The sequence below is a fragment of the Cryptomeria japonica genome, chromosome 7, assembly GCF_030272615.1.
Source record: "Cryptomeria japonica chromosome 7, Sugi_1.0, whole genome shotgun sequence".
In the NCBI taxonomy this organism is placed as follows: Eukaryota; Viridiplantae; Streptophyta; class Pinopsida; order Cupressales; family Cupressaceae; genus Cryptomeria; species Cryptomeria japonica.
The window spans coordinates 456,365,669-456,378,008 of record NC_081411.1 but is presented as its reverse complement, the minus strand read 5'-3'; the positions used below and the strand labels follow the sequence as shown (position 1 = coordinate 456,378,008).

General features: G+C 36.9%; 1 protein-coding gene across 2 annotated transcripts in view; it reads left to right on the top strand.

Annotated features, from left to right (window-relative positions):
* LOC131065707 (exonuclease V, chloroplastic) overlaps positions 1 to 12,340 on the top strand; it is a 146,088-nt gene that overhangs the window by 14,939 nt on the left and 118,809 nt on the right. For both annotated transcript variants that reach the window (XM_058000301.2, XM_059209275.1), the window contains exon 2: positions 8,121 to 8,225. In XM_058000301.2, the coding sequence (XP_057856284.2) occupies positions 8,121 to 8,225 (105 nt within the window). The remainder of the gene's footprint in view (positions 1 to 8,120; positions 8,226 to 12,340) is intronic.

Below are 12,340 nucleotides of genomic sequence, written 5' to 3'. Positions count from 1 at the left end.
AATTCTTCTATTTTGTTCATGATTTGAACAAGAATATGAAGATTGCCCTCCCTCCAAGGACTTGGGAATCTTGTATGGCATCGTTCTTGAAGAGTCCAAAATGACTCCAAAGTTATTTTGTCCATTTGTTTGTATAAACTATATAAGAATTGAAACATGAAGGTAAAGATCCCCGAATTCTCTTTGCTACATTGTTTAGCTCAAAGGTCAACCTGAGTTTCAAGCTTGCTTTTCCATTTGACCACTTTCATTGTTGGGTACTTTGCTTCATAGGGGCATCAATGAGGTGTACAACTCTTGGAGATCAATTTTTCAATGCAGATTCTTTCTTTACTATAACATTCCTTTTTGATATTTTGACAAATTGTTTCTTTTCCAATATTGGAATGTTAACAAAATACAAAATAACAACATATAATACTATTATCTTAAACTCTTCTAAACCTAACTTCAAAAAATTTATTATAATGAACTAAAAACACACAAAATGTTGATGAAAAATACAATCTTGACAATAGAATTGATACTACAGAAATCCTAAATAACAGCAATATGCTAATATGCTGCGGTCCACTTACGAGTTCAACGATTAAGTCTTTTTAATGAGCATGTCCATTAAGGAGAATATAATGATAGTTGGCATTAACAAAGTTCAATAGTTTGAATTTGTATGCCCCCCTTAAGGCATGGAATAGCGACCAATAAACAAGAATATCACCATAAAATATGCCAGTCCCAATGACATAGTATGATGGCCGAATGAATCATTGTATACAACCATAAATATGTATAGTGACACAAAATAGTCAATAAAACAACAAGAAAGTGCATGATTGAGCCAACAATGCTACAACCATTATGAAGATGATATGACTGTTGTAAATTTTGTCATTGATGTCAAAGTATACTGAGCTAGTTGGTTGTTTGCTTCAGCTGGGTGGGTGTCTTCTTTACCTACTTGTCTGTCAGCTTGAGTTGCCTATGTGCCCGTGTGTCTGCTTCAGCATAGTATATCCAACTCAAATTTTTGCCATGTCATTGTTGTCAGCTTCCAACTCAGATTTTTTTTGGTATAATGGATTGATTACTTGTGCCTGGCGGTATATTCAGAATATGTCAGAATATTTTTGAATTTTAGTTTCCCATGAATTTGGGGCCTGTTTTTCAAAGACCACGATTTTATTTCTTTTGGTATCGTCGGCATTTAAGTGGTGATGGTCTGCGTCTTGCTTCAATTAGAAGACGTGGCAATGATGCATTTCTTTTCAAAACCAAAGAGTCTTTATGACTTTGAATATGTGCCATCATGGAGAATTGAAGATTGCGATATTCTCTCTGTTTGAAGAATTTGTGGTTGGCGTCTTTTTGGTGCATGGCTATTGATAGTTGAGCTGCCATTTTTTTTTTGAGGAGTCGTATTTTGTGAATAATGTGTGAATTCAAAAATACGAACTGAAATACGTGAGGAGTGGTATAAGTTTCTGCATATTTTATATCCTGGAGCGATGCTTAGGTGTGAGGCATAATTACCACAGTGGAGTAAATACGGCAAGTTTAAAAATCATGGATAGCAGATTTCAATGTTGAGGGACTATGTTCCGTTTTAGAAGTAAAGACGACATCATTAGAAGTCGTGGTGAATGGAATTTGATGGAGAGCGACTCTTGGTGTGCCCGATTTTGCTGTCGTGGAGTTTGATTTTTCTGTGCATCTTGGTTGTGGCAGTGCATTTTCCTTGTCGAGGAGGGCAATAAAAAAAAATCATTTTGTGGGGGCCGTTAAAAAGGAATATTAACATGCAAACTCTGCAGAATTTCAGATAATGGCAAAATGCATGATATTAATGATACTGTGTAGCGTTTCAAAATGGAGGTGTGCTCTGTGCATATTTCTTGAAGAAGCTATGCCTTAATTTTTTTTTTAACAAAAAATAAGGGGGTGTATGCGATATTGTAGAGGGGAATATAAGGAAGTGTGCGTTTTGAATTCATAAGGAGACTATGTGGTGTTGGTGATTCTTTGGAGTGTTGCGTATTCGTGAAATAAGATAGTTGTGGATGTGCGTTGGATATATCTTTGATGTGGATATTAGATTTTTTTAAAAAAAATATTCTATCGTGTATTTGAGGTCATGTGATGGAGAAAAGTCAGCAGGAAGTCTTGTTCTCAAAATTTATGTATGAGAAAAACTTTTTTGGGAAGAGTCGTATTTAGAGGATATATACGTTAAAATTTGGAATCGATCAAGTGCTGCTCATACTTGAATATTTTTCAGAATTCGTGAGGATCATGGTTGAGTTGCTATTACTTCTGCCTAAAAATGCAAGGATGTGGTATGAAAAAATTGTGTAGGTACGACTCTAGTTTTGGTTTTTAGGTGTGCGTTTTGCTGGGAAGCTGTGTGTGAAGATGATTTTGATTTTGCAGATGTCTGTGTGCAAAGGGCTGGATGCTAATTAAGATCATTGGTTCTTCACTTGTTCAAAAATAAAATGTTATTTGTTTGAAGATGATTTCTGGATCATTAATTGCAGTATAGACGCTATTTTTGGAAGCCTGGTCCAGCAAGAAGAGCTGAAGTGAATTTTTTTTTTTTTTAATATCTATGTTGGAAAAGAGTTGGAGCTCTCTTAAGAGTTGGTATGCTGATCATTCTCAGTTGGTGCTGAGTGGAGGGTTGGTGCTCTCCTGATATTTGTGTAATCTAGGTTGGTGCCCAGTTTGAGTTGTTGAAGAAATTTTTGTGCCGTGGTTTTTACCCGAAAGGGTAGTCATTTTAGTTGTCTTTAGATAGTTGAGAAAAAATTTGTAACCTCTTCTTATCTGGAATTTTTTTCCAGAAATTTGTTTATTCAATTTTTTATAAATCGTTGGAGGTTTTGTTGAAATCTTTGCAGAATTTTGTGTGCTCTTTCGGAGCTATAATTCGAAATTTTTGTGGGTTCATGGACTTGTGTTTGTGGGCAGTTTGGGTGTTGTATTTGAAGATCGTGGAGGTTTTCTTTTGTTTTATCGTGCCCACGGATTTCTGGTTTCTGTTTGCGACTGTGGTGTTTCATATTTGCAACCCGCATTTGTATTCTGCATCCTGCGACCTAGGGTTTCAAATCCTCTGTACTTGTGCTCTAGGGCTTCGTGGAGGCAGGGCTTGTTCGATGTCTTCATCTCCCTGCAACAATGCGACTAGAGCATGTAATCTGCCTCTTTGTTTGGTTGCCTGGAGATGTTCTGATGGGTTTTAATAATTTTTTCCCTTAAAAAATTCTGAGAGGGTTTTAACAATTTTTTTTATCCTTATTTTTTTTTGATGGGTTTTACCGTTTTTCCTCAAAAACGATGTTTTGTATTTTGATTTGTGCCTTGGATTTTTGGGTTTTTGTCTGTGGGTTTTGATCAATTTTTCACCTCAAAAATCGTGTTTGGTTTTGATTGATTTTTCACCTAAAAAATCGTGTCTAGTCATCTGAAATTTACAATGTTCGCATGAGATTCTGGGTTTTGCATGATTTTGTCCTAAAAAATAATGGGTACATGTGTTTCTGGGTTTTTACCCTTTTTTCTAAAAAAAAATGATGCTTTGTAAACTTCAGTTTCTAGGTTTGGCAATTTTTTCCTCTATAATCGTGGCTTCTTGCAGTTTGTTTTGGGTGGTCATGCTCATTTGCAGAAGTTTTTGGATGATTTGTGTTATCCAAAAGTTCTCCAGATTTTAGGAGGGTTAGTGGCAGACTCATGTCGCAGAACGTTTTGAGAAGAAGGGGGCAACCTTCTTTGTTTTTCTCTGGGTAGTTAGAATGATAACCATTAAGGGAGGGTATTAGAATATTGCAATGTTTCTTTAATGGTCATCTTAGTCATCTTAGTCATCTTAGTCGTCTTGAGTTAGTTTCTATTTTTTAGCTTCTGTTTACGATTGTTTCTTTTTGAAACATTGTCTCTTGCAATTTCTTTATATAGAGCTTTCGTCTCTATTGTTTAATAACATCAAATATTTTAACATATTGGGACAACATAAACTATTTTTATTACACTATTTCCCTTACTTTATCCTTTATCCTATGAGAAATAAGAAATAGGCTTCTGGTCTCCCAAATATTTTAATTTTGAAAAGGGGACATGAAATTTATAAAGTCTTATCACATAGCATTTACTATACATTCACTTTGAGGCTAAGACTTATAAACTACTACCAATACTTATTCAAATAAATTTAGGGACATAAGACACAATGATTAAATCATTAAACCAATACAAGATACACACATACATAGGACTCATCTAGACTATCTTCTTAGTTTCTCATAACTTCAATCGTCACAACCTTCATGATGAGCTTTTCTGTGTTGCTCAATTAGGCTAACATTAGTTATGTTTTTGATTAAGTAAAAACAGGTTTTAAGGGACCTGAAACCCGATTACAATTCGAAAGATGAGCATGAAAGAGACGAAACAAAACAGCTGCAAAAAACCAGCACAAAAACTAGCAGCGAAGAAAAAGACAGCAAGAAGCCAACAAGAAGTTGGCTCCAAACCCAGCATTACAAATTACTTGAAAACTTTAATAGATTCCTCAGCATTCTGAACCAAGAGCATCATCGCCTTGGCCGCTTCCCTCAGGTCGTTGCTTTCCTCTCTCAGCTGGCTATCTTTCGTATTGATCTCCATCCCAGTAGTGTTCTGCCTTGTTCTGTGCCTGGGAGTCTGGTGGGTGGTGCTGGAAGTTGGAATATCATCAATGATAACCAGATTCTTATCCTGATTTTTCCTTTCCAGATGATCCACCAAAGCATTCATGTTCTGTGATGAGACTTTGAGGACCTGGAGACTATGGTTCATGAAGTTTTTTAGAGCCTTCTCAGTATGGGCAACCCGGGTGTTGATGTTGTCTTTATCCTCTTCAGCCCGTTCTTTCAAAGTTCTTATAACGTCCTCCAGGTGTTTCAAATCCCCTTTGATCAAATCTTTTTCTAGCCAGTCCTCCATCTCGATTTCCTCTTCAGCTTCACTGGTTTCCATCTCATCATTCTTTTTCCCAGAGTCCTTAATCAACTTATTAATCTTGTTTTCCAGCTCCCTCTGTTTGCTTTGCATGCTAGTGATGTTGTCGACAACCCATTTCTGGAAGTTGAAGGACTCCAGAGTACAATTACGGGCGGTATTCAAGATGGTGTTCGTAGAATCCCTACCCTGTTCAGTGCCCACAGAGTTAGGATTGTCATCCTCCTTAGAATTCAGAGCAACATTCCTGCTGTCCGATCCCATAGGGTTAGAGTGAGGGTTTTCAGAGTTACCCCCTTCATCCTCTTCACCAATGTTCTCATCCTTTTCATACTCCATATCAGTTTCAAAATCCTTACCCTTTTCCTCCTCCACATCACAGTGCTCCTCCGTTTCCACCTTATCTGTGTCAGCTTTACTTTTTTTGTGGGTAGAGGCATTAGGCTGATCCTCATCCTCATCCGAATCTTTGCCGCTCTCAGAGATTTGAGCATTTGTGATCAGAGGGTCATCTTTGGTCGCCCTAGCCTTGTCCTTCAGATGTTCATAAATGAGCAATATAAGCCCCTGATGGGCTATAGGGTAAGAGTTAGGCTTTTTAGCGTGGTCAGCAAGACTCTCATTCAGAGAGGACGCTAAATAAAAAGGCAGGGATATTTTGGCCCCATGATGGAAGTGGTTCAAAATAGCAAAGTGATAGTTATAGATTTTTGTAAATCTACCGTCAACAGTTAAATATTCCATTAAAACCCTTAAAACTTTTTGCCAAAAGGGCTTTACCTGCTGGGGAATGTAATAGGAAATGTTGTCTTTCTTCACAAGCTTGCCCTTCTCATCCTCCGATTTCGGAAAGATTTTGAACGCTTCAGCTGCATACTTCCGATCTTTGTAGAATTTGGTGCCCTCCTTCTGAAGACCCGCGACCTCAGCGACCGGGTTCTCATCAATTTGCCATATCTCCCCGAACAGGGTGACGCTATTGTTACTCCAGCCTCTGGCAAAACCGTGAGAAACAAAATTTCTGCTTCCGTGAAGCTTTTCCATATAGTCAGTAAAGCCATATCTGTGAAGTCTTCTCCAGACTTTTCGTTCACTCTTCCAATTTTCGCATCCTGGGGGCTCGTTCCCGTTTAAATTACCACCCATTTTGAGCTCCAGGTAGAAGTACCGGCAGCTATAATTCACAGTCCGTAGATGAAACCCCAAATGCTTGTAAATTCTGGAGTTACAGAGCAGAGACTCTTTGTTGTTTTGAAACTTATGTTTATGGCCGCACAAACCCAGCAATTATGATTATAATCTTCCTCACGCATATGATCATGGAAATGATGCCAAAAAACACTCATTAACTGACAGTTAATCCGCCCCCAAATTCTGTCTTTGGAATTCGTTCCCCAAAATATAATCATGATATTAACTTGACCCATTGATACGATCAAAATATAATTGCTCTTTAACCTCCCTTTTACAATGAGTTTCTCCAATAAATTTAACATCATTCTCTAAATTGACCCCTTCATTTGCTAAGAGATCCGCAACCTTATTGCCTTCTCTTAGAGTATGAGTTATGCTTATACTAACATAGTTATTTAACAAATATTTAGCACTTTTAACTAAGTTAGTAATATTCCAAGAGACAAAACTTGTACCTTTGAGGGCTTGGATGATGTTTAAGGAGTCCCCTTCGAGCCAATTTTTTTTGAATTTGAATCCCTGAGCAAGCTGGAGGCTTTTTAACATGGCCAAAGCTTCGGCCACATGATTATTTTGGACCCCAAAAGGAGAGGCAAAAGCAGCAATGCAGACTCCTTGAGATTAGTTATGTTGAGCTTGTCCACATCACCAAATTATCTATTAGACTAAGCTTGTCATAGTCATTTAGTATATTGAGCTTTCCCCCTTTGCCCAATTATCTATCAAATTAAGCTTTCCCTCATTGCCCAATTTTCTATCAAACTAAGCTTGTCCTCTTTGCTTAGTTATCTATCATACTAAGTTTGTTCCCATCCCATTGCACAATTATCTATCAAACTTAGCCTGTCCCCATTACCTAGTTATCTATCATACTAAGCTTGTCCCCATCAGTTAGTTACTGAATAATTTATAGCTTCCTTTAAGTCTTGTGGGTCCCCAAGGTAGTGGGTCATTTGTACATTCAATTATACACACATACACATAGGCCATTATAGTTACTCATATGGGACTTGTTGCCTCTTTGCAAGATAATTAATTTTTACCCACAATTGAAATCAAGCTTTAATTGTCAAAAGGCTTGCAATATTGTCAAATGATGTCACAAATGCAAGGTTAGTATTTCTTTGTGTAAACCATATTAATGCTTTGTATTTTGTTAAAGGCTCCTTGCCTTCTTTCTTGCATTTTGTGTTCCATTTTGTAAAGCAATATTGCCATCACCATTATGTCAATGTTCGTGTTTTGCAAAAAATAGTCATGTGCACTTGCTCTCCATTGCATCGAGTTCCTTTGGCTTGCCATGTCCAACTTAGTGCATCAGCACAAAAGCCTTTGTTAACCAAGGATAAACATTTTAATTGTTTTTTTAACCCTAACCCATGTGTTGTCTTATGTGATATATCAACCAAAAGGCGCCAATTGGCTATGGTCTTGAGGCAGCGAAAATGCATAACAATATTGCATTGTAGTGCCTCCATTGTGTTGAGTGCCATCACCAACTTAAGCATATTTAGTGCATAGGTACAAGGGGTTCCTACTCCCCTATAAAATTGACTACAAGGCTTGTACTTATTTCCTAAGTAACATTGCTTGATTTCCAATCCCCTTGCCCCATTTTTATGGACTTATTATGCACATTTCATTTGGCATTGTCATATGAGATCGAAGCCTCGTTTTGAAGAGTCCATCGCTCACCTTTTTCCTCCATGTAGTTATTTCCCAATAATGCATTGAGCATTTTTCATTTCGTTGAGTGTCACTACCATCTAAGCACTCACTCAATGCATTAGCACAAAGCACCTAGCTCACATGCTTAAGTTTACATTTGGTGTCAGGCTACAAAGACATCACCTTACAATTATGCTGCTATTTTTGTTTCTTTGACATGCACCTGAATTTTATCTTAAGATATTCTTTTTTTTATGCAGGAATGGTGTGAAAAGCAGATGGAGTTCTCTCTGATTCATGGAAGGCCTGAAAAGACAACAGCTATGAGAGCAGGAAGTGCACGCCACACAGAGCTTGAAGCTGAGGTGGGATGAAACATCTTTTGCATATTTATATTTTATTCTTACCCTTGTCAATTATCCTTTTAACTTTTTTTTTTCTCTGTGAAGCATTTTTATTTACATTAAGTGAATTCCAAAATGGAATTAAAAAATTAATTTAGTTAGAAATTTAGAATGACTAAGTGTTATGAAATGAAAAGAGATCCATGTATATATTTTTTTGTAATAGATTGTATCTCCATTAATGTCATAGTTGGCATGAATTGAAAAAATTAAGCAGCCTGTAACACTTAAAATTGTGTCTATATTTGAAATAATTTAGTAAGTGATGGGTCTTTGTAGTGGTTAAGCTTTGTTGCCAACTTTTGCATCTGCAAGGATAGGTCACCCATTGTAGCAATTGTTTTAGTACATGAAATTCGGTGTTGGCTATTTGTTTCCCAGACAATACTGCATTGTGAGTTTTTCCCCTTTTTTCTTTTGAAATAGTGGTGTCTATTATATTTTGGTCCTCTCCCTTGAAATATTTTTATTGTTACATATTCATTATAATAAGTTTGTTATCTATGGAAGTATCACACGATTTGAGACAATTACAAAAAAAAAAAGAACAACTAACCGGCCTGATTGAGATATCAACATACAGTTTTAATGCCAGTAAATGAAAAATCAAAACAGCAAAAAATCAAATGACAGTATGCAACTACCTTTCCTCATATGCTTCCCATCAAGCAACCCTACCACTTGCAATAGCACCCCAGCTGTACATTTCATTCAACACTACCTCCTCTACACCTTGCTAAACCCATTTTGACGTCAAACTAGAACAACAAGAATTTAATACCACAATTTTTTTTTAAATGCTTTTAGGAGATCCTATTTGTGTTGAGGTTAGCATAGGCATTTTAAATGCACTTGAGACTTCCAGGGCCATGGTGATGACTGACCATTGGATTTTCTACAATTGTCCAAAGATCTTGATGATAAGTTCTAACCTCTTGAAGCTCATGATACACCATCACAGTCTCCTTCCATGCTAGGTATAGGTCCGTGATGGATGGTATCTCTCTAGCTTGTGAGTTTTCCCAGTATTGCTCCACCTTAGGTAACATCATTTGACAGTTGAACACCAGTGATAGGACGAGGTGGAGCAGCCACATGGTTCTGTGTTCTGGCTTGAAACTTTGTAAAGTTATGGTTAGGTTTGAATGGCCATGATTTGAGCGAGATGATATCTTTTAAGGCACATGAAACTTTGCTAAGTTGGTCTTGAATCCTAAATGTTGTTTCAGAATAGTTTATTATTGGGTTGATGTGTTTTTTATGCACATGCGAACACATAATAAAATACCCAAAAGTATCTTATCCTCTCTTGAACAAAGTTACTCAAATGCTGAAGATTAGCTTAAGGATCACTTGAGACAACTCCAAGGTTCTGGTATTTCGAGTCACAACGTGTGGATACACACAATTGGTTGATGTGATTGCTGGTATCACAAGGGGACTTACTCTGAATTGTCGAATGCTCGAATCGCTGGAAGTTAGATCATTTGTTGTTGTGATCTTGTGATATTTTTGATCCTAAACTAACTTGAATTGAAAAAATGGCAAAAGATGAAGGGTTGAGAGAGTCTATTTTAAGGCCTAGAATGTAAGAAGATGGATGAATGATTAGATGGAATCCTACTAGGCAAGGTCTCACCATCAACTTGAACAATTTGACACAAGCTCAGAGCAATTTTCTAAGGACATTTCAAAGATGTTCAAATCATTGCCATCAAACATTGTTCACCATTCAAGTTAATGCATAAACAATGGACGCATAACAATTTGAATTTAAGCTCATATCATTCCAGTTGACCACGCAGGGCACACTTACAATCATCAAGAGGCTAGTGGTATGGAGGAAACGGATTCCACACAAATACATTCAACAAATTCTCCCATTTAATCTAATCAACATGAAAGCAAACGAGAAGTAGAAACCATGAGACTTGTTGAAATAATATATTTCACCATAACTTCAATGAAAATAGTATCTCATTTACAGGTCTTTAACAACAATTTCTTCTCCTAATCTATTCTAATTTCTATTCTATTCTTCTCCTACTACTAAGTGCTAACTATACCTCTATTCACTATTCTAGCACTATTAACTTTTACAAATGAGAGATTTGAGCCTTTTATAATGCTCTGAATACATTTCAATGGCTTAGATCAATGGCCGAGATTTTACAATGAAAACCCTAATTAGGGTTTGTTACAACAAACTCAATTTTGGCAAATGATATAATTACAATGCTTTGTCATGACCAATAGATGATAAGGGTAGGTGCCTCGAAGTTTGTGCCATCACAGGTGAGACAAGTACATTGCATCTAGACATGCTGATGTGGAACTTCTTGATTTGGTGAGTGGTGACTGGGATGATGACTAGGATGCCACTTCAACTCGTACTTGTGGATTTGATTTATCATTATGAATGAATATTAAACAATATCTCTTGATACTCAACATTATCCAATTTGCTCAATGTAATGATGATGAGAAGCGGACTTTGATTAACTCTTTTGAAACTATCTGTTTCTTTGATTATGTATATTGTGTGATGACCTTGATTGTTCCTTGCATTCTTTTGATCTCCTCATGTCGTCATGATGTGGTGGGAATCTTTGAATACTTTGAGATCTTCCCTACCTTGATGTTCTTGTGTTTGCTGATGAAGCTTCTTGAAGAGGTCTTCCTTGTATCTTTATCTTGATGTTGAAATTCTCTCCTTGAGATCCTTGTTCCGATCTTCCTTCAACCTGGTCCTTTTGATCTCTTTCCTTACCTCCTGCAAATAAACAAATGGGCATCAAACATACATAATATATAATCTTTACACACTCCTATTTTGACTTAATCTCTCATTTTGATTTTATGTGATTTTCTCTAAATCTGATCAAAAGAGGAATGATAATAATCAAGGAACTCGTTGTAGCTGAAGGGATTTCGCCTTGTGGAAGATGAATTTGCTGTTCTTTAGATGAATTTGTACTGCTCAATAGTGAAATTCGCTTCCCTTTTGACAAATTCGCTCCTCTTTTGTTTAATTCTGATGCTCTATGATGAATTCGTCCCCCTAAAACATCAGACCCGCATCTTCAATGATTGAATTCTGTCTTTCTTCAATGATTGAATTTTGTCTTTTTTCTGAAAGAAATTCGCTTATGTGCTGATGAAATTCGCTGGCCTGCTGGAGAAATTCGCTGTTGGAGAGGAATAATGTTTTGAATTGATGTTGAAATGATTGTTTTGACCTTTCTTATATAGGTGTTTTAGGGTAAAGGACATATCCTTTAGGTGCAAGGCCGACTTGATTTGGTAACAACAAAATATCAAATTACCCTTTTTTATGCTGGCCGACTCATCAAATTCAAATTTTGCTTAGGGGGGCGCCAAATGTATGTTTGATTAATCTTTAAAATGCTTTGGGTCATTAGTAAAATTCACTCTCCTACCTCACCTCATGAAGTTCGCTCACGTGTCTTAATTCTTGAAATTCGCTCATCTCCCTTGATTTGTGAAGTTGAAATTCGCTCTTGAAGCTCCCTACATGAAGTTCACTCATCTCATTGAGTTCATGAAGTTCGCTCATGTGCCTCCAAACGTGAAGTTGAAATTCTCTCATGTAGCTCAATTCATGAAGATGAGATTCGCTCATGTAGGCTTGAACATGAAGATCGCTGATGTAGCTTTGAAGATGAAGATCGCTCTAAGTGGTGTGCACATGAAGTTTGTTCCAATCACCTTGCTCATTAAGTTCGCTCTCTGTCTTGAATTCATGAAATTGACTCTTTTGAACATTGAACTCGCTCATCATGAAGTTCGCTCATCTAGCTGGACCTGTGAAGTTCGCTCATCTTGCTCTGACCATGAAGTTAACCTCTTGCCTTTCATTCAAAATTATTCTCTCTTAGGCATGTTAAGGGATCAAATAAGCTTTAGGAAATGATCTATTAGCTGTTTGGCATCCTATTTTGAGTAAATAATTTCACTCTTCTCCTTCAACTCCTAAAGTTCGCTCATGTATGCATCTCCTGAAGTTCGCTCCTCTCCTTCAACTCATGAAGTTCTCTCATGTAGGTGAGTTTATG